This window comes from Lepidochelys kempii, chromosome 8 (genome assembly GCF_965140285.1).
Source record: "Lepidochelys kempii isolate rLepKem1 chromosome 8, rLepKem1.hap1, whole genome shotgun sequence".
Classification (NCBI taxonomy): domain Eukaryota; kingdom Metazoa; phylum Chordata; order Testudines; family Cheloniidae; genus Lepidochelys; species Lepidochelys kempii.
This window is the reverse complement of record NC_136387.1, coordinates 2,565,366-2,588,141: the sequence shown is the minus strand read 5'-3', so window position 1 is coordinate 2,588,141 and position 22,776 is coordinate 2,565,366. Positions and strand designations below refer to the sequence as shown.

The window sequence follows — 22,776 nt, the reverse complement described above, 5'->3', positions numbered from 1 at the left end:
AACGAGGCCCATGGACGTCAGCGGCAATATTGATGACAGGAATCAGCCGTATGTGGTTACTACCTGTTATACTCTCCTGCACAGCGTCCTAGGAAAACCTGATTCTGTGGAAGATTTTCAAAGGCACAAAGGGAAGCGAGGCGCCCAATACAATTCCCACTGAAAGTCAACGAAGCGCCTTCCTACCATTGGTGCCTTCAAAATCCTGTCTTGAAAAATTGAAAAAGAAAATGTTTTAAATTATCAAATGAAACCACCGCACGGGTCCTGATTTAGCAGCCCACCCTTATTCAGCAAAGCATTTAAGCACATTTTCAGTACAGGAATTGCTACTGGAAACTACAGAAACCATAGGAAATGCTACTGAAAATAAAGGTGTTACTACTGGAACAAAACAGGGGTGAGCTCAGAATCAGGCCCGCCTTTCTCTCCGCCTGTCTCCTTGCCTACCTTGCCTGAAGGAATATCTCAAAGATTGCGACTCTACCACGTCTACTTCTCCTCGCATGGAAATTTCAAGGACATTTTATTATTGTATTCCTACTGCTGCTGCTACACTGTCTTATGTTTAAAACTGTGGACAGGGAATTTCACCTGAACTTTCATGGAGAATCGCCGTCTCAGAGGCCTGAAGTTATCAGATCAACATTCATGAGCAAAATGTACCGCACATTTCTCCACCACTTTTGGAAACTTTAAGTATGATATTACGATGGCTAACGATGCAACACTGAAGCATAGCAGCCAGATGAGATGCGTCAGGTACAAGAAGAGCGCTGTGTGGCTCGAAAGCGTGTCTCCCTCACCAGCAGAAACTGGTTCAATAAAAGATGTTACCTCACCCACCTTGTCTCTCTACTATCCTGGGACTGACACCGCTACAACTGCAGTGCATAAGCACAGTAGTGTAAATATTATTGTATAGCCCATGCATCTAGTTACATGACACACTACATACATAAATGTAATGCATTATATGCCCAATCCACAGCCAATTGCAATCAGTTGGAGTCTTTTCATTGACTTCAATGCACTCCAGATTAGGCCCATAGACAAAGCCTGTGCTCATTTATAGTATTAATCATGTGCTTCATAAGCACTGAGATTGCAATCTGGATTTGAGTGGCTCATACCAACCCATTGGGTGCTATTTGCTGCATCAGTTTCCTGGCTCATGCTGCTGACTCAGTTCACTGGTTTTGGAGGAGCAATGTCAAATATCCATTTGACAGCAGAAGCATTCTGCAGTCCCAACAACAGATATTAGGGGAGAAATCCTGATGTTGATCTATATGCTCACATGGCTCCAGGAAACTGTTTTAGTTGAAATCATCTTGAAGCTTTGCAGGGAAAATGTAGGATTTCTTTATTGGCGGCGTTTTAAAATAATAAATAGGGTTTTTTTAAAAAAACCCAACAAATTGGAAATAAAATTTTGTCAATACTAAGCTTTTAAGCCCGATTTTTCCATCACTGAAATCAATGAGAATTTTGCCATTAACTGGAATGGGATCCTTTGGCTAAGATTTTCAAAAGTAAGATTTGAGGTGCATCAGTTTTGAGGTGTCCCGCCTGAGATACCTTGAAGTGGCCTGATATTCCCAAAGTGCTGAGCACCCATTCTCTGATAATCAGGCTCCTCTGAGTTGCCTCCAGAAGGGCATCCAAAATCTGCAGTCACTTTAAAAGTTCTTGGCCTTTATTTCCAATCACAGTACACACAGCCAAATCCTACTTCCCCCAGGTGATTGGGAAAAGAATCCTCTTTCCACCAGAGCAACAGCAGCCAGGGTGTTTTTCAAATTGAGAGATATCGAATGAAGGCATTCGTTTGCTTGGTAAATCTTTGGAAATAAATGTTAATTATGTTATAATAATGTACGGCTTTGCAATTGACTGGTGTGCACGTTTTGGGACATGTTAGAAAGGGAACGTCTGGCAAACTTCACCACCATTCAGGGAAGCATCCCTCCAACATTTCTCTAATCCTAGTGTCATTCTTATCCCCCCATGACGCCATTGTACTGGTGACATGGCAGCCAGCAAAGCAAATTGACATGTAACGAATGTTCATTACCTATGAATATTCATTGCCTGCTTGAGTGCTGCTGAATGCAGTAATGTACTGGTAACTATGAAGGTTCAGCCAAACACAGCAGCTAAGGGTTTTTTGTAATCGTGCTCTGATTCCATAAAGGTCTTGGAGAATTCCCAAAACCTTCATAAAAGTTCAAGATACAGCTCCTAAGTTGCCAGTTTCTCCAAGACTGGCAATGGACAGCGATATAATAACCCAGATACACAGAGAGTTTTATAAACTCCTGTTTGAGATGCCTGGCCTTGAGGAAGCCAGCTCCTTTGCTCTCTCCCCTAGTTCCTGTGGAGCTCTGAAAGCACTACGAAGCAGAGCTCCTGTCCTGAGGAGAGCTCCTTTGCTCTTGTGGAGGCTCTGCATTAGCAGAAATTCATCAGTGCAGCTCAGTGGGACATAATTTGGTTGACAGAATTTAGCAATCTAGAACCTGGAGTTGCATAAATCTCAGGTTCTACTGCTGCTACTACTTTGATCGATCATATATCTTAAGGCCAGAAGGGACTATTAATTATTATTATTATTATTATTATTATAATCTAGTCAGACATCCTGCGTAATACTGGCCAAAGAACCTCACCCAATAATTTCTGCATCAAGCCCGTAGGATATAGCTCAGACACAGGTTATTTTTAAGAAAGACATCCAGTCTCGACCTGAGTGCAAGGGAAGAAGATTCAATGACATCCTTAGGTAAATTGTTCCAGGGGTTAATTGACCTTACTGTAGAAATCCCAATGGCATTGCACAGGGATCTCTGGGAATGAATGCTATTTGTTTTTAGGGGGAGAACTACATGTTTTCTAAAAATAAAAACCAGACTCTTCATGGCCTGCTTTGTCCATCCAAATGAACAGAAGGCTGCAACTCCACCTGGCTATACCTAATGGATTAAATCCAGCTGTGGTGCACTCCCTGACATCTGAGATGATGTGGCTTCTATATATTCAAAGGGCAGGGAAGAGGTTAATATCATGCACCCAGTTATATCAAGCTACAAACAGACATAACAAACCATTATGTAAAAATCTGCCTGAATTTCTGAGTCACCACATTTATGAGGGAACCAATACGAGAAAGGGGACTTGGCAAAAGTCAAACACCAGAAAGAAAATTATTTCCAGCTTGAAGTTCTGCAACCCTTCAGCATATTAAGGTTCACTTATTATTATTAATATCCAAATTGTGCAATGTTGTTATAGTCAAATTTTTCTGCCTTGTGTAAACTTGGGGATGTCCAACAATCCTATATACTCTATCAAAGAGGTACCATCCTAATATTTTTAATATTTCAATATTGCCCTCCTATATAATAAACTAAGTCCAAAGTATGCCTGGGTGTATGTGTGGGGACAAATAAAACATGTCTCTGTTTCAACTCCCCATGGCTTTAAGGTCCTTCTGCAAAGTCCCATTAAGCTGTATTCAAATGTTGGCATCTCTCCGAGTATTTTAATGCCTTATAACTCTTGATATGCTTAATAAAAGTGTCTGTACATGTGATTCTATTTTTCACTTCCTGGTAAATAAATAATAAATAAAATCATCTCAGATGTAGCAGGTGCTGCCCCTTCCCACAAGGAGCAGTCAGACAAACACCAACATTTGCCTATTTAACCTGGGACCACTTTACAAATTGCATTAGTCCCCATATTTGAGTAGCAATTTTTGGACTAAAACCAGTTGAGGGGAAGGATAAACGTCATTTTTTAAAGCATGACCCCATTTCTCAGCTCATTAATGTTTTCCTCGTGGCATTTATTCCATTTAGTACTTCCATTTTATATTAACAGCTTAACTACTAAGACACACACAAGCAGTGTGTTTTGCATGCAGTACTAAAGAATGCAGGGGTGAAAGGGTTAAAATGGAGTTGATACAGGAAGTTTCTTCATGTCATTCAAGTTCACACCAGTTAAAAGAAGAGCTAAGTGCTGTGGCCAAATCATCTGCAGCACAAGAATTAGGTCAGTAAGTCAGATTTCTGAATATCTTTTAGGAGGAATGAATTGATATGACAGTGACATCTAGCAAAATTCTAGAAGTGAAATGGCCCATCTCTGTCTGTATAGTGTTATTATAATCTGGGCAGTTACAACAAGGTTTAAAAGCATTCAGAACCGAGGCTTCATCTTACAGATTGTCCTATCAGAATGATTTATAAAGGAGGGTGGATGGCACCATATTGTGAATGTAAAACAGAAAACAAGACACCAATTAAAAACCTCCAGCAAACCTTTCACGCTCAGGTCTCCTACAGCTTTCAGTGGGAGATATGCTGGTATAAAGTCTCCAGGAATAAAGTCAGCAGGTATGTATTGCTGAGCAGCTGAGAGATTTTTAACTGGAAATACTGCTTTGTAAGAACAAGGCACTTGAACGTTATTTCACGGAAGCCTGCCTTAAGCCACCATCAAAAAATGGTTATTTAACAGAGGTGGTATCTCAAGAAAGGCAGAGCAGAATTTGTCTCAGTCTCTTTAGAGAGGAGGTTGTGTACTAATGTTCCAAACCTGCAACTAATATAATCAACACAAGGTCCCGCTAAAGTTACTAGACTCTGCATAGGTGCAGCATCTGACCAGTCACTATATTTTGCAGGATAGGACAGTCTCTGGATTCATAAACAGCCTATAAAAAGAATCAGAAATGTAACAGCAGTGGCAGGGCATTGCATTAGAAATCACAGCTGTCTTTGCTTCTATCTACAGTTCCAAAATCAAGTCCTGTAGCTTGTCTGAAGCACATAGATGATTCATTTCTTCTTTTGCTGCTGCTGGTGAGACTGACACAGAACCAAGTCAGTCACCAATGAGCCTAATTCCTCAATGATCTCACCGTGGAGAAGAGGAGGAGGGTGGAATGGGAAGGGAGAAGAAATAAAATTGGCCCTTTAAAAAAAAAAAGAGCATTTAAACTGCTTGTCAGTCGTCTGCCTGACAAGGCCACTTGAATGTATTCAGGAGTATTTGCATAAACGCTCGCAGTGAGTTCACCGTAGCTGCTAGCGCTAATGGTACATAAAGTAATTTAGTCACTTCTCTTAGGCATCCTGTCAGAGTGACGAGCACCCCCTCTTTGCCTTGTTGCATATTAGATCATTAGATAATAAAGTGTTAGAGCATGCAAACTGACAGGGTCTCCGGCACAATCATTTTTTGAGGGCACCGCATTCTGCCAGAGAGGAAAAATAGAGAGAAACTGATGCTGCAATTGGCTTTAAATTCAAGTAAATACACCCAGAGATTTGAAAAATTACTTTGAAGCAAGGTAAAAGAGTTTGTGCCAAAAGCTCTGCAGAGATCTAGAGTGTGGACTTCATGCTAAGAAACCTGGAAGAGTCCCTCCAGGCCTGCTTGAATGCTTCCTCTTGCATACCCTTCCTTTTCCCTGCCTGTTTGGGTTTAGTCCTTTAAGTTGTTTTGGAAAGGTTTTCCCTTTAAAATTACACCTTAAGATGAAGTATAAACCAATATATAGTATACGCTAATTTTGATCTATATTAGCTCTTCTCTATACATCCTACTGTATTTGTATAATTTAGAAAGGTCAACCACACTAGCCCCATGGTTTACCATAAATATCAAACAAGCAAGGGTCCAACTATTTGTGAGTGAAAATGTGATAATTATTGCAAACCACAGATCTCTGTGGCCTACCCTATTTATACCTCACAGAGTGGTATGAAATAATTAGCCTCTGCCTTTTGAAAAAGAGATATATTTATTTGAAAGATGAGCTTATTAACTCTCCAGAATCAAGGAGTATAGTGTGGGGATGTGAAACCATGATCCTGGTTTCTACTTATATACAGAGAGATGAGTCGCTAAAAAGGAGCTTTCCTTTTACTGTCCGAGCAGCAGGATATAAACAGAGATCTGTGTTGGAGATCCCAAAAATAATCCAGGCTACCTGCAAATGAGATGGTAAAAACCCAAGTGTGGAGACACAAGGCTCCTGAGTGGCTCAGAAGGTAAAACTTTCTGTCCGGTTGTGCTTTTCGGCACCCAAAGTCTTTTTTAGCTGTCACACACACTGGAACTCAATGTTTAAAAGCACCATTTGCCAATACAGGTTGGTAAAGAAAATTGCAAGGTAAATAATGCCTAACCAAACCAGCCAGCAAGCACCCCACATCACTATCTTCTGCCCCCACTTCTCTACAAACAACATCAGGTATTCATTATTTACTTCTGGGCTCAAAATTTCTATATAAGTGCATGGGTACATTTGGTCAGAAAGGTATTATAGCACACTTCTTGCAATCCAAACCTCATGATCAGTCAGAGCGCTGGGCCAGAGTAGCTGTGAGCAGCACAGCTACGGCAACCTGATATGGCCTGGATCATCCTCTCCCCCACCTGCCCAACACCACCACAGAAGATGGGAGAGCCAAGGGTTCTCTGCATGCACAAATCTGGGGAAGACAGCCCAGGCCTTAGGACCAAGAATCCAGGAGTAGGAGTAAGAGAGGGACACATTTTGGGGAGGGAACTATGAGGGAAGCCTATTCCAGTGGAGAGAGCTATCGACTGTTCCAGGAATGGGGTTTAAGTGTTTGGTGGCTGCTCAAAACTTTGGTGGGTATGCACCCCATTTAACATTTTTCCACCCTTGAGTTCGGTCAGATGTTTTGGACAACATACAACAAAAGTACTTGCTAGTTTTGTTGCCATCACATGCACATAAACATGAGTAGAGTTCAGTGGTCGGAGGAGACACAAGTTTAGCTGAAAAAGGGTTAAATGCCTGGCATGTCTTAAGGAAGGAAGGAATCTTTTAGTGCAGTGCTCACCAGTAATGAGAATTTGCCAGCGGTGGCCAAATAATTTTGTCCGAGAGGTACCCGAGAATTAGATTGGATTAGATAATCACTTTCCCCCCCAGGATTTAGAAGAGGAGATAATTGTGGTGATTATGTGGTGCCTGTTGGCGAATGTTGACATTTAATGGCAACCACTGGACCTGAGGGTTACCTGGAAATAGAGGTATAATTTTATCATTTTCTTCTTTTTGCACCCAGAGCACCTTACCCAGTGGGAGCGTGAGTGGTAGATACAAGAAAAGGAGGGAGTATTACAGTATGTGTGAAGACAAGAATAATTATAAGAAAAAAAGTATAAACTTAATCACAGGTAGGCATTCAAAGGTCCTCACTGGGGAAAAAAAGGGTATCTAGCTTAGTTCTAACAAAGCCAAAAAATAAACAGGTTTTGAAAGACAAGAGTTCATGTTAAAAAGATTGCAAGGTTGAATAGAGTGACGTGTCCTTTGTAAGGCTCTGCCTCTTGTTAATTAATAAAAGCACAGTTTGCACATTCCATACAAAAATCGAGCAAACATTATGACAGTGGTTTGTTTATTAGATTAGGTTGTTGGCAGGGATGAAAAAAATTCTATAGGAAGAAGCATAGCTGAAAATGGCTCATGACCTACATAAAAAGTTAGAGTTAAATAAATACAGATGTAAGTTATGTTTATATAATGAGAAATGCTGCTGAGCTAAGAATTTTAGGTTAGTAAGTGCGAACTACAACCTCAATCCTGCAACCACTTATCCATACCTTCAACTTCACTCACGCAAACAGTCCCAGTGACTTCAATATGGCTACACACGTGCAGGAAGTTAAGCAGATGACTAAGTGTTTGCAGGATCGGAGCCCAAAAGAATGAGTAGAATAGAACTCTTTTTCATCAGCAATTCACTGAGGGGTGGAAAATGGCATATTCCCCCATTATTGTTATTTGTATTGACGTATGTAGTTTACATTTTTCCAAGTGGCATTCACTTTCCTTGAGACAAATTTTATCTGGTTTCTTCTAACTATTTGGCAGAATATAACCAATTACCCATGCAATCCATGGCAAACACTTATGGCACAAACCAATGCAAGGGGTTGGGTGCATTCCACACCCATGACTGTCAATGGGAGCAAGTGCCTAATGTGTTCAGAATTATAACCCACTTCAAAAGACAAGGGACAATTCTCCCAAGGGGCTGGGGGGAATTCCCCTATGATTTTGTTTTGTTTTGTTTAATTTTTAGAAGCAGTCACCAATTTAGAGGACAAAGCAAAAACAAAACATTAATTAAGTCCAGATTTTCAAAGCAGCTCTCATTTAAAAGCTCAACGTAGTAGCCAGATTTTCGACAGAGCTCAGCACCCAGCAGCTACCAGAAATCTGGTCCCAATTGTGGGTGCCAAGCGCTTTTGAAAATCTACCCACATCTTTTACATGCCAGGGGGAGCTGTGCCATTTTGAAAACCTGACCCCAATTTTGGGTGCTGAGCGATAGTGATCCCAAAAATGGACATTTTTCAGTAAAGGAAGGGGCAGATTTTTCATGAGCATTTTCTCAGGTTCCCCACCACCACCACCGAAACCTCTAGTGCTCTGCTGCTTTGAAAATCCAAACCCAGTTTTTGGAGACTGATCTCTTAAAAATTTGGCCCGGAAGTTTGTTTCAATGACTGCAGGACAATTTGAAATGAAAAATGAGAGAGAAACCAAATAAATCCACATTTAAAGTAGCAATGTCAACCAACGAAAATGATATGCCTACCATGTTCCAGATAAGAAGGCGTACCTTCCGAGGGATCGAGCCTTCGAGCCCTCCGCCCATGCTTGGAGTTGTTGTGTACAAACATATTGTCTGACACCGCCAACACATGGCCGTCCACGTTGACTGTTGTCGACACCACAACCTGCGAGCACAAGAGTAAAACGGATCAACGTTTGATATATTAAAAAAAAAAAAGAGCACAGATTGTAATAAACTCAGTTAAATAAATAACAGCTGGGAGCTGCAGAAAATTGCATAGCTATTTCGCATAATAACTGGTGCTTATGCTGTACAAATCTAACAAGAGACGCTATTGATGAGTGAGTCTTTGGCATAGAAACCTTCTGATACAGCTTTAAGTCAAATTGCAGAGTTTGTAGCTGTATGGCAGAAGGTACGCTGTTAGCCATCATTTTAACAAGAAGATCTTTATTAAGGGTTTCTCCCGCCCCTCCCCCCTGCAAATACAAGGGCGGCTGTGTTTCACCCTAAATTATCCTTCAGTTTCTCTGCTGAAGTAGATAGCGCTGTTGACATTGCAAATGAGAATCGATTCAAAATAAAAGAAAACAAAACCACTTTTTGTGAAGTTGAGACGAGAGCAGAGTTCTGTTTCTCACCCAGCCCCAACCTCCAATATTTTAGCCACAGTCACCAGGGGATATCTGGATTTATCCCAAATTCTCCCGCTCTGAGCTGCATTGGACAGTCTCCGTTTCACCCTTATTACCATCTGCGTTATCCTCATGTCTAGGGGCCCCAACCAAGATCAGGGTCCACTGTCCTAGACACTATACAGACACGATCTGAGATGGATCCTGCCCAAAGGAGTTTCCAATCTGGATAGATAAGACACAAAGTGTGGGAGGGGAAACTAAAGCACAAAGAGGGAAAGTGACTGTCCAAGGTCACACAGCTGGTTGGAAGCATTGCTGGGAATAGAACCCAGGTCACTCAGTTCCCCACCCTAATTCCAGGACCACACACTGTTTCTCTTACCCTGTTCCCCGCTCTGACCCCTATGTCCTATACTAATGAAGTACAGCATTTCAGGGTTTTATCCCAGTTGAAGACGGGGCCCTGGGTAGACTGCCAGTTTTCCAAGAGCATGCATTGCCATAGAGAACTTTAACTAAAACAATAAGAAGAAATGACCTACACTTCTCCTTATATTAAACAGGGAAAGGGATTAAAAACTGAAACCCACAGAGATATGTTTATTCATGCGACCTCTTACAACCAAATATAATAATTGTCTGTTAATTGCAGTTTCAGCTCCCACCTCATGCTTCGACATGTGAAACAGCAATCAGCGGCTCCGTTTAATCCACCTATTATGTTGACTAATTAACTTTGCTCGACAGTTTATTTCTTCCTCCATTATCAGTCCCTGTCAGCCGCAAGCACACTGCCGCATAGGGGGACCTCAGCCCTCTTGATTGATCACCGATAGATTGACATGCAGATTAATTTAATTAGAATCACCTCACTTGAGAAATGAAAGACAATGGCAAGGGGGCTAATAGATCTGCTCTTATAATGAGGCGAGCCTCCAGAGGCAGGGCAGAGGATTTCTGATTTATTTTGCTGAATTCCCCAGTCGCTCTGACAGGCTCTTGCTTTAATTGTTCTTGGTTTTGAGAGGCTTTAGCTTCTGAAGAGGTGAAATGCTTTACAAGGATTGGCAAACATTGCTTCAACGCTCCCAGGAAGCTGCTACCTCTCAGCAGTGGTCGAATGGGGACACTTAAGGGATCACTTACAACAATTCAGTGTCATCACTTGAATTGGATAAAGAGGGGAAACTAAAAACTTTGCCATTCTACCTATTTCTCACCACCTATTAAACACTTAAAAATACAAAGTGAATCAAGTGGCTAAACCATCCTTAGCCAAGCCAGGAAGCCTTTGTCTTTAAGGGGGGGACACAACAGAACAGTTTGCATTTCAGGATTTCTGATATAGTCCATCGGAACGCCATTCTGCCATGGATTTTTTTTAAATACATATTATTAAAATACAGAATAAAGGATTCAACAGCTCTTACAAACAGTAATTTGGAGGGGGAAAAGACCGCACCAAATACTGTAGGTAAATCCTTCTAAATTCAAATTAGTGGAGAAAAACACTACCAAAATGTAAAATTCCACAAGGATTTCAAATGGAATTTATCCTTTTCGCTCCTGGGGGGCAGAATCAAGGTTTTGCTGTTTCCACTAAAATGTGAGCCTACAGTGATTAGCACATAGTTGGTGAGGGCACAAATGAGATTGCAACCACTGTAAATTCCGTGGGACAAGGATTTTTGGACAAATCCTCAGCTGACGTCACTTGTCATAGTGCCATTGACTTCTAGACCAGTCTTCTGTGTTAGTTGGTAAAGTACTAGGCACATTTAGATGTAGAAATATAATAAATAAAATAAAATACTAATAAATAAAATAAATAATAATGATGATGATGATGATGATGATGATCATAGCCACAGAAGAATTTGAATTTCCTAGAACATCAAAAGGTTGAAATATTTTCCCCCACAACTTGGCCCCAATCCTGCAAATACTTATGCATGTGCTTCCCCTAAAGCATGTATGTAGTCTCATTGAAGTCAATTAGGTTAAGCACATGCTTAAAGTTAAGCATCTGAGTGTTTCCAGGATCCAGACTTAAAAGTCTTCCTAAGTTAAAAATAATACTAGCTTATGGCCCAAAACTGCAAAGTCTTGCGCATGTAAGTAACCTCTCTCACATAAGAAATCCTAACATGGGAGTAACTCTACTCGTAAGAGTAGATCCAACAAGGTCATTTAGGGCATCAGGCCTTTGTAATATTTTTCCCTCAGGTTTTGGAACCTGTTGATGTGCCACGTTTTGATTTACTGAACTGTACCTTCCTACCTATCTCTTGACCAGGGAGTTTGATTTACTGCACAGAGACCACATTGGAGTGGTTCTCTGGAGTCGTTAGCAGAAGCAACTATAAAAGGAATCACCATGAGAATCTGTTTCCAGTGTCAGGAAATGCAGAAAAAAAGTGGTTACTCTGGGTGTCTGTCTGAAAAAAAAATGATTATTCATAGTGCACCTGTAAAAAGCAGCACACATGCTCTGCTTATTTCTTAAAATATACAATTTTATTAACGTAAGCACTCTGTTTTGCTAGGAATGTAAAAAGGACTTAGCAGACACGCATTAGCTAAATATTAATGCCATGACTATGTAGAGGGAAAAAATAGACTGTGTATTTGTTATGCACTGCAATGATATACTTGGACTTTTTCAGTGCACATACAGGCTTATAAGGTACACTTAGATTTTTAATCTAAAATACAACACTTTTCTCATTGTGATTTTGAAATTATGGGGATGTGTTTAAGTTAAAGCACATGTTAAAACTAATGGTGGAGAAATCGTAAAATTGTGAGTGTGGGAGGGAAATCAAACTAGATGTGGAGTGCCCAGTGAGACACCCGTAGAACACAGACTATAGCAGGAGGGAAAAGAAACATGACAGTTTAATAAATGATTAATGAGGTGCTGACATAGTAATGTAAACATGGGGACAACCAAGCCTGCCAAATCTCAAACCTTTTCAAATTTTGTCAACAAAACACATTTTTAATTTGGGTCAGGCAAACATGGAAAATTATTTTGAGCTTTAGCTTCAACCCGTCATAGATTTTTAATCTAAATCCTGTATCAACACAGGGGGAAATTGGGGGAAGAGTTCTTCCCCTCCCCCCCCCCATCATGTTGTAACTTTATTCAGCCAGCCACCACTATCATTTATGCTACATTATATAATGACTCGGCAAATTATTCTGCCTGCCGTAAAATAGCTCAGTTGTGAATGTTTTGGGGAGGTCAGTTAAAAAACCTTCTGAAACAAGAACGCTGGAGATCAAACTATTTATCCAGGTTTAGTGCTGGGCCTGTTTGTTTGTTATGGTGCGTCACCTAATATATCAAAATTAAGCATCGCATGACTCCTCATTTTTAACCACAACCCATTAAGCTTTGCTAATTGATTAATACATAACATGTTCCTGGTGTTTTCAATTTTCTCCATTTTCCTGGCAGTGCCCTGATATTTTGGTTTATACCCCAGGCACCTCCTGGCAAAGGCTGCAGAAATTCAACGACGCTAATTTCCAGGTTTGAGATGTCTCTTGCTGCCATTTGCTTTAGGCCTGTGTCTTTGGGATTCACTAATCTGATTTTATATCTCGCTGTCCCTGCTTCCTAATGGATGTCATGACAAAAAGGGATGGGAAAGTTCTTTATTTTCATCACCAGTTGGAGACTGCTTCGTGAAGTTTGTTTCCGTCATTCTGGTAACCCAAATATACCTTGATTCAACAAGATACTTAAGACAGTGCCTAAAGTTAAGCACGTATGTGCAATGCACTCAGTGAGATTACTCACATGCCTGAAGTTAGGCACATGCTTAAATACCTTGCTGAACTGGGGTCATAGCTCACACTGCTATTTTCCAAACTCCCCCCTCCTCCTTATCCCTCTGGGGAGAGAACCTTGCATGTCCTAACTCCATTATCTGGGATTCATGAAGCATCATTTTTGTCTCTTATGCAGATTTACAGCAGGACACAAGTGGCTACAATTCAAACCTGACTGGCAGCATCCCATTAAGACACGTTTGAAGCTTAGGCTGAGGTGGAGGTTGTGGGGTAAACCCATCAGCCAGCACGGTGATGTGTCCGTGGCTTTCCGGGTTTCCATAATAAATGCCTTTTGAGGGGTTTATGCTCTGACTCAGCCACAAAGGTTTCCTCCATATTGAAACCTGACACGGGTTAGCAGTTTTATTATCACAGCAACAACAAAATACCCAGGTCGTCTGGGGTTTGTTAATTACACAAGTATAGAACACGTGGTTTAGTTCTGTGTGGTATTTTAGGGCAGAGAACCACCAGGGTGCAGCAGACCAAGGGGTAGTGGGGGCTACTGCCCCCACAATGGGAATATTGAGGGGAGCAGATCTAGCTGATGCAGAAGCAAGAGGGGGACCCAGCTATATCCCATCTCCATGCAGGTGGGGGCAGGACAGAGCAGAACCCAGAGCAGGGGTTGGGAGGTGTGGGAGCAGGCCAGACACCAGGGAACGGGTAGGATTAGCTCTCTTCTCCCTAGCTTCTGTTACGCAGCCATGCTGGCCAGGGCCAGCGTACAGGGAACATGCCGGAGTCACACAGTAAATGCCTCCAGCTGCCTGGGAGAGGTGGTCGCTTATGTGACTCCTCAGCCCAGACCAATCCCCACCTTCCAGCCACCCTGGGTCCTGCGGAGACACTCAGCCCTGGGGAGGGGCAGGAGCATGTGTGCCAGTTGCCAGGCTGGGGTGAGGGCTAGAGCACCAGCACCTGGGGCGGGGGGCATGGGGTGTCGGCACACAGGTGCCAGCCACCGAGGGAGTGAGAGGGAGAAAACAGCACCAGCCACCAAGGGTGGCGGGGAGTACATGGCACCAGCTGTCAGCCACCAAGGAAATGCGGTAAGAACACCCAGGATGCTCCTCCCCAAGCTGCATCTCAGCAGCTCCCATCACTCCCCCTCTGTCTCCCCCCCACCATTCACAGCAAGCTGCTCACCCGCCCCCATAATGCCATCTAATTACTATTTGTATTGCAGCAGCACTTAGGGTGCATCTACACTGGAATAAAAGACGCAAGGTGTAGCCGTGGCTTGGGCCACAGGGCTATAAAATTGCAGTGTAGACATTCCAGCTCAGGCTGGAGGCCAAGCTCTGGGACCCTCCCTCCCCCTGGACTCCTTAGGTTGCCAGGGAGGGCACACTTGGACATAAATACATTTCAGGACAGGACCCCTCATTCCTTTCCACACTTGGGCCTAAATTCACACACAGCTCCCCAAAACCAGCATACCCTCTGTCCCCTTCCCTTCACTCGTTAGCCACTTTATGACTAAATGAGACAGTTAGGCTCCACGTGACCCTTCCACAGTGAAGCCCACCAGGGGAGGAGAGAAAGAGGATGGAAACTCTGCAAAGTTCATCCTCAGGTGGCATTAGCCTGTGTACCTGGGCCCGTATCTTTGCCACCACCACCCCGTGTTCCCCAACAGAAGGCAGGGCAAGAGCATGGCTGCATTCCAGCAATCCCTAATGACTCCCTTGGCTTGGGGCCTTTTCCAGGCAGACAATGGAGATCAGCCCCAAAGACGAACCAGTTCCCAGATGACACCAGGAGCAGGGTGGGAAAAAATGGCAATAAAGTAAGGAAGGAGGAGGTATGTTGTGAAAACAAAACTCCCTCACTTCTGTGTGGAAAGGTGGAGAGCCACGCAGACAGGGCCAAATGGGACAATCTGATCCTTTCCAGAAACGCCGGCTATCCAGCTATGAATAGGACTTGGAATTGCTTCGATCTCATCACTGACCCAAGCCTTTCAGGTTAGTGGGTGAGATCCGAGCCCCACAGACGTCAGTGGCAAAACTCCCATTGACTTCAAAGGGAGGTTTACACTGCCCCTGGGAGCGAGTCTCCCAGAGTGGGTAGCACAGTACAAATAGCTGTGTAGACATTACAGCTCGGGCAGCAGCTCATTCTCTTAATCCCACCTAACCCCTGGGTCTGAGCTCAGTGGCTAGCCAGAGTCTCCACCAGAGCCACAATGTCCACACTGTCCACACATTTCTGTGTGCTAGGGCAAAGGCCTCTGGCTACCAGCTGCAGTGTAGACATGCCCAAGGGGGCCAGGATTTCACCCAGCACGTTTACACCCGTGCACCAAAGATGGGTCCTCTGTAAGACCTCACTGTGGTTTTGCTTGATACTTTTCTCCCCTAGAAGTGAAAAATGAATCCTGTCTCTTCTACCCTCTACAGTGACCAGCTGCTTTATTTTAAGAAGTTTGTTGTGAGAGCAACAAGTTCGAGAAGAAAACCCAGCTATTTCAAAAGAAATAAAAAAGCACCAGCATTTAATGGATTTCTACAAGCTTTAATAGCTCACTGTATTAATGTATGAGCCGTGCTTTGCTCTGCTGAAAGTGATTAATTTCTTGAAAATGCTAAGGTCACGCTAATTGACATGACCTGTGTAATTAAGCAGTCTCTGTTTACACACTGAAAGCTCAACTGCTGTGAAGCTGGGTTTGCATGACAGAATGTCTTTACAAGTGAAGAGATCAACCACCTTTCCTATGCCCTACCTGTTCACCTACACAGGCTCCTGACTGCTGTTCTGAGGGAACATACAAAGGCATTACCATATGAAAATCAGCCCATATCTTGGGGGAGTACAAAACTGGCAGTGCGTACATATCACGAACCGTGTGCTTTGACAGGCCCCAGACCCGGCTGTTCATGCTAGATTGCCCTACTGGCGAGAGCACCCTGGGAGAATACTTTTCCTCTTAGAGGAGAATATATATTTTAATAAGTGGGAATAGCTCCCAATGGCAGCACGCTATAGAGGAAGACGCATGCAGCCAGACATCAGGGACTCCTGGCATTCCAATCTCAGTTCTGACACTAACTGGGTGCATGACCTCGGCCAAGTCACTTCCCTTCCTGTATCTCAGCTGCACAGGAATAAATAATACTCACCTACTTTGTGGGGAACTATAGGGATTAACCTGTTAGCATGTGTACAGTAAAAGAAAGAGGCATTGAGTATCATAACCACTCATACAACGCGTACCCCATACGACTAAGTGCTGCGGTGGCTGGAAGGGGATTCAGAGCACCCTAAACTGCTTCACACATGCTGGGCTTCTGAACAGATGGTCCTTGGCCCACTTCCAGCCTCAGCTACCCTTCTATGACCCACATGGATTGCAGGATAAACCCCTCACTGCTTCTGGGTGAAGGTTAACCCCAACCCCTGAGGACAGTCCTGAGTAAGAAACCTCACGGAGCTTGTCTTCACTAAACTCCTGCATTGCCCCCAACGAGGGAGGGTCATTTCTCCACCTTACCTACCCCTTGTAGGCAAAACACCCTCTGAACGATCACACAGGGGGGTCCTTTGGGCAAATATTTCCCACCACTGCCTACACCCCGCTGGCTCCAGCACTGGGAGGTCTAGAGTAGACAATGCTCCCATGATCTGTGATGTTTTTAATTCCATATCTTTATGGCCCTTCATTTTCAGTTTTTATTTTATTTATTTTTTCCCAGGAATTTATCAGTGTTTATTACCACAAGTCACAACAACAAAAACCGGTCAAAATCAGTGCAAAAAACTACTAATAATTTTTCTGGGTAAATATTGGGGTTTATATTGGTGGACAGAAAGATGGGGGGAAAGTATTCAGTAGATTAATGCTTTGATTTCCATTCATCAATGTGGTTTACTGCAGAACTAAAACAGAACTCAAACACAATGCCACCAATACCCAAATAAAACTTTTCATTTGAATCAAACAGTTTACTGTTGTAGACTTAGAACTATTAGGCTATAAATATTTGCATTTAATAGTTGGACCACACCATTTGTGGCGCATACACTCAACTTCATCCTTTGCTCCTGTTTTTTGTTTTTTTAAAAACTTTCAAATACTTCCTTGTGTTCCGAAACATATTCTGATACAGATTTTTGTTTTCTTCCCACTTTACTGTGTCAAATCTTTGAACAGTTATCTGCTAGCAGCTTGAGATGTGTACGTGGCAGGCATGAGATTCATCAGTACATTCAGATGCGCATGCACTTCAGAGCTTGCATGCGTGCCTGTTTATTAGTCTAGAAGATACACACAATAAACACACAGCCTTACTTCAACAGGCAGCTTTGCATATACACAGAGACCAATGTGTTATCATAATACAGCTATCTCAGGCAATGTATTGTATTTTCCTAATAAAACAAAAGCTATTTTTATATATTTGAGTGATACAAAAATAAGGTGAAAATCAGAAAAAAATGAATAATACTTTTTGTAAAACCTGGGAATTTGTTGGTAAAAATTGGTTTAAACTGAAAACGAAGGAGCTTACATATCTTTTAGACTGGTCCTGAGCATGGTTAAACAACATAATGGAAAAATATTGGTGGCTAGCTGGAGCTCTGTTCACCCCACAGCACTCAGCCTATGTTTCCACGGGTAGGAGCTTACAGTGGTAGGGAAGTATTTGCTAAAAATACCCTAGTGAAGAGCAGACAGTGGGAGTTTTGCCTCAGTGAGGACTGGGCCAGTATAAAATTAATACAATCTTTCAAAAAATAAAAAAAATATTTCAAACTGCAGCAAATGACTCCCCAAGGGGAACCTGTTTAGATTTTCAGCATAACCATACATCTGTTTTGGTGACAAGATTTCCCCCACTAATAAATATTGCTTGCTCACTTAAAATCTTTACATGAAGGCACAGTTAGGTCTTAAGGAAGAGCAGGATATCCTAGAGAGAAGCAGCCATGTGATTCAACACAGCAACAATACAAGGCCACTTCTGTTTCTTCCCGTCACAGTTTTACTTCCCACAGGGATGGCATCATCTTCAAGTCTTCTCTTGCCGAGAGCAAGAAAATCCAAGAACTTCCTGCTAATTTCTGTTGTCACTGGGAATCTCCAAAACTGAGATCAGTATAGTAAATTTCAGCATCTTCCAGTTAATTACCAGCTTAGTTTGGGTCAAATTTATTTCTACCCCACCAGTAGATTATTTTTAAAGAAGGAAGCATGACATACTGACCTGGAATCTCCGCATGTCCCGGGGGTTTCCTGCATTTTTTAGGCAATTTTGGTTACATTTGAGAAAAAATTTCAAGAAGAACCTGTGGAGAAAAGAGACACCGCCATTAGCCTCTCAGATGCATGCAGCGTATAGCACCATGTCCCTTTCCTGAGTCTGATCCAGCAAATCCTTACTCCAATTAGCAATCCTTACTCACACAAGCTGTGCCTTTGACTGGCCACATGGGTAAGGACTGCTCACATGGCCTCCAACCAGCAAAACACTTCAGCATGTGCTAAAAGTGACACATGCTTAAGAACTTTGCTTTGTCATAGCCATACAGGTTTGCAGAATTGGTCCCTATGTCACTTTAAATGGCTAGCGTCATGGAATCATGCTGTCTTCCACAGCGACCAGGAAGTTAAAGAGACAATTTCAGTACAGCAAAGAGAAAGCAGAAGAATGCTGGCCAAGAAAGCATCTTTGCATATAAGAGGTTTCATCTCATAAGTTCATGTGTAGCCTATAAACCTCAATTTATGCAAAAAATTTAAAGCATTCTGCACAATCTGAATCTTGATCCAACAATTACACCAAATTTGTCAACAAAATTAAAGCTCGTTCATGACAAATCACATAAATGAATGAACAAAATACTGTGGGCGTGAGGGGAAGTCTTGATTAAAAGGCTGATTTCATGGAAGAAATGAAATGACTGCCCAGACCTATATGTTGCTTTAAGAAGAGACATTGCATTTTACAAGCCCCCAATAAGCAAACATTTTTCTGAAAATATTTTCTTCACTGTTATGCACCAGTGGACCATAAACCCATAAAGACAAGCTGATGAATAATAGTGGGTCTCATATTCCTGCCCGCCGCCGCCCCCCCCCCCCAGGAACCAGGGTTTTTCAGCCTTTTGTCCAAAACAAACTGCAGCCAGGGCTCTACTAAAGATAACTGTGTAAAATTAAATCCTGCACCAAGCTTTAAAACCAGGCACAACCAGACAGAGCATCATTATACCTGCAATAGCTGTTGATTAACCAGGCAGAGGCTAATTTACCCTGTCTCCACTTATAATGAGGCATCAAGGAGTGACTGTTTGTTATTGTTTTACTTAAAATCAGAAAGTTAATTTTTTGTAAGCGTCCGTCCTGATCCCCGGTGAGAACCCACAGTGGCCACTAAGTGGCATAATTTGCATATGCCGAAATCAAGAAGGGCAAAACTGGGCTTGTTGCATGGAAACACACAGCTGCATTTTGCTGGTTGGTGTTCTGTGATGCTGCTCCCCTGCACCGTTGTGGAACTGCATCCTAAAGAGGCCTGTCTGACTGTTGTGTCAGCTCCCTCACGCTCTAAACATCATTTTAGGCAATGGCCATGGTGACAAATTTAAACTCCAAGGGGCTACTTTCATTAAAGGAAATCAAAGAGACCAACCAATATAAAACGATAAGGAGCCATAAGACACTTTCAACGGTGGATGGCAAGGGCGCTGTTTGTTTACTCGCAATTAAAGAGGGGTATAAGCCATTGCATTTTCTCATCAAGAAGGTCTGGATATTCAATAACCGAAAGTTGGTGCTATTTGTCATGTGTGTGTCTTTTTAAGCCTCTAATGGCCAGCTGTGACAGCCTGACTCAGATTGTGTAGAAGGAGCTGTCAGCACAAATCCTGGCATCTTGAATCCAGACAACTGCTTGCCACCAGTCAAAGGTTTGTACTCGTGCCAGAATGGATTTTGAGAGACAAGCAAATAGGGCATTAATTCCGCCAAAGAAAAACGAACTGCAGGGAGAGTTCAGGATCTTACACTTCAGATGATGGCTTTCCTGTCAACAGCCCATCATTTAGCTTGTGAGCTATGAAGGGCACGGACATTAGATCCCTCTTGCCCTAAGCTGGCCCTGTCATGCGGAATGCTGGCAGAATAGCGAGACCACCCCTCTGCGAGAGATTGCTGGCTGAAATAAAAATCCTGGCCATCTGTTGGGAGGCAAAGACGTCCCTGTCAACTGGTGCCTGGAGCCTCAAACAGGCCCTTATGTGGCAAAGTCTCTCAGAACCACTTATTCTTTAGGGAAAAGTCTGCTCTGCCCCAAGGGTTTACTAGAGAATTCTTCAGAGTTTTCCAGAATGTAGGAGCCAAGCAGCTGACCACTTTGGCTTGAACTTCCCTAAAGGAATATATTACCAGGAAGGGAGGGCGGGAGATGTAACAGTTAAAAATATCTGCATTGAAAGACGGAGTCAAACGTGCCATGCAAACGTAGAAAACATTTATCATGTTAACTTTGCATGGCATGTGTAAACACGGGGGGGGCGTGTGTGTATGTGTGCACTCACGCACGCATGCATGCTGATCAATTCAAAAGTCCCCCCAAAACAGGCAAAGCTCTTAACAGAGCCTCTTTATCAAAACTCTAAGCTTTTTCTCTGCTTAAGAAGCTATGTCATTTTCTTGTTTTATAAGCTGGCACCAGATCAAAAGCATCAAACACCTACATGAAATACAACAGCTGGTGTCTGGGGTCTGCAAAGTCTAATTCAAAAGCTCCAGAATTTTACCACAGTTACATGGGTGCATCGCTCCTGAAGTCAATGGGTGTTTCATCCACAGAAGCTGAAGAAGAATTGAGGCGCACTTATTTAGTTCTATCAAAACCCAAAAAACTGGTGAATTCTGTAAACTCCAGGAAGGCTTTTTTTTTTTTTTTTTTTTAAAGCCACAGCATTTTGGAGAGGAGTTTTCAAACACAGAGCTTGCCTCTTATATTTTCTCTTACTTTGTTTTAAAAATAAATCACCTGATAAAATACTCTATCCAATCCTGAATTCTTATTCTACCGAGAAACAAACCAAAATATGGGCTGAATATTGTCTTAGAAAGCACCAGCTACAAGCAGGCTCAGTGGCCATGAGAGTCATGTTTTGCCCTAACCCGTGAGAGACCTGGGTTTGATTCCTGGCAAGCAGAGTGCCTCACATCCTGTTCTGCACAAATCTCTGTGGTCCGCTTCAGTTGGGTCGCACAGGTGAAATGGAGTGCAGAATCTGACCCAATGTTAGTTGGCTCTGAAGGGAGAACCACTTTGGCTGGAAACCAGGTGGCTAGAATACCACTGCCTATCATGCTGACAAATACTCTCTCACTGTTTCCTTGTACTCCCTGGTGTGTCTGTATCCATCTGTTGTCCCTTGTGCTATTCTTAGATTTGAAGTTCATTGGGGCAGAGACTGGTTTTGTTCTGTGGTTTGTACAGCGCCTAGCACAATGGGGTCCCAGGCCACAAATGAAACTGCTAGGCCCTACAATAATACAAACAAATAATAATAATATAGAAACGGGGTCACATGAGTATACACGATGGCTTAACTCAAGAATATTCTAGTTTTTACTTATTATCTTAGAATTGTTAGTTCTGCCGCATTCTTCACCTTGAGCTCCATTCTGCCACCTTACTCTGCAAGTCATCCCATTATAACAGGTTAGACTTGCCCAGGAGTAATGCTGGCAAAACTGGGCCCATTATAAACATAACTTACATGTGTATTTGTTTACATCTAACTTCTTAATATCAGGTTATTTTTTCAGAGCTAACTTTTTCCCCATATGATGGGGGTGGAATAGTATTCACGCTAACTGTCGAAGTCTGAAATTTGCTCACTGGGTGAATACATGTGCAATGCCCAGGAGTGCTGATAAAAGCCTGAACTCTAATTTCTGAGCCCCAGCCACTTGACGTGGGTCGGGTTTGCCAAAGGCTAGTACCCCTGCCGGGGTGCTGGAACAATTTGTATAGTGGGGGTACTGATGATGGAAACCATGTATCTGGTGTTTGTTATTACTGCTTCAAGCACCCCCAGTTCCAGCACCATTGTATCCCTGTCATGTGACAAAAGTCAGCCCCCCCCCATGGTTTCTGTGCCTACTGGGACATCTGCTTTGGGTTTTTACAATCAAACAAAACACATTGGCTAGCCCCTCCTGCCCAACACACACACACGGATTAATACAGCCAATGAAGGAAACACACTGTGACTGAGCCCGCTGTAGAGTGCGGCTGGGGTACAAGCCCCCCTAGGTCTCTGTCCCACCAACGCAGCCATACTGCACCCTTCCCATCAATACCTGCACCCTTCAGGTGACACAGAGCTGCTATACTAGGCTGTACTAGGGCTGAAAGAAACTAAGTGGTGCACATGCCCTAGACACAACTACTCGAATGGTTCCAACATGGATTAACACAACGGTTCCCAGCCAAGCCCCTAGGGGCCGTCCACTACAACGGTATGAAGGGGTGGTCCTCAGGCCAAGTGCCAGTAATAGCCCCTTGTGGCCACTGCTCTTCTGGAGGCAACCACACCGGCCTGCAGATTCCCTGAGCACTGTTCAGCCCTTGTGCCTCATTGGGGTCTGTCTAGACAGCCCCCTTGTTTGCAGACCACTCCCAGGT

The 22,776-nt window shown here is 42.9% G+C and overlaps 1 protein-coding gene across 9 annotated transcripts in view; it reads right to left on the bottom strand.

Moving 5' to 3' along the window:
* Positions 1–22,776, bottom strand: part of EBF1 (EBF transcription factor 1) — a 334,181-nt gene that overhangs the window by 110,433 nt on the left and 200,972 nt on the right. For 5 of the 9 annotated variants that reach the window (XM_073355192.2, XM_073355197.2, XM_073355193.2 and 2 more), the window contains exons 7-8: positions 18,331–18,412; positions 8,658–8,799 (exon numbers count right to left, since the gene is read on the bottom strand). In XM_073355192.2, coding sequence (XP_073211293.1) covers positions 8,658–8,799; positions 18,331–18,412 — 224 coding nt within the window. The remainder of the gene's footprint in view (positions 1–8,657; positions 8,800–18,330; positions 18,413–22,776) is intronic. The other 4 variants (XM_073355195.2, XM_073355199.2, XM_073355196.2 and 1 more) reach the window with 1 other exon arrangement.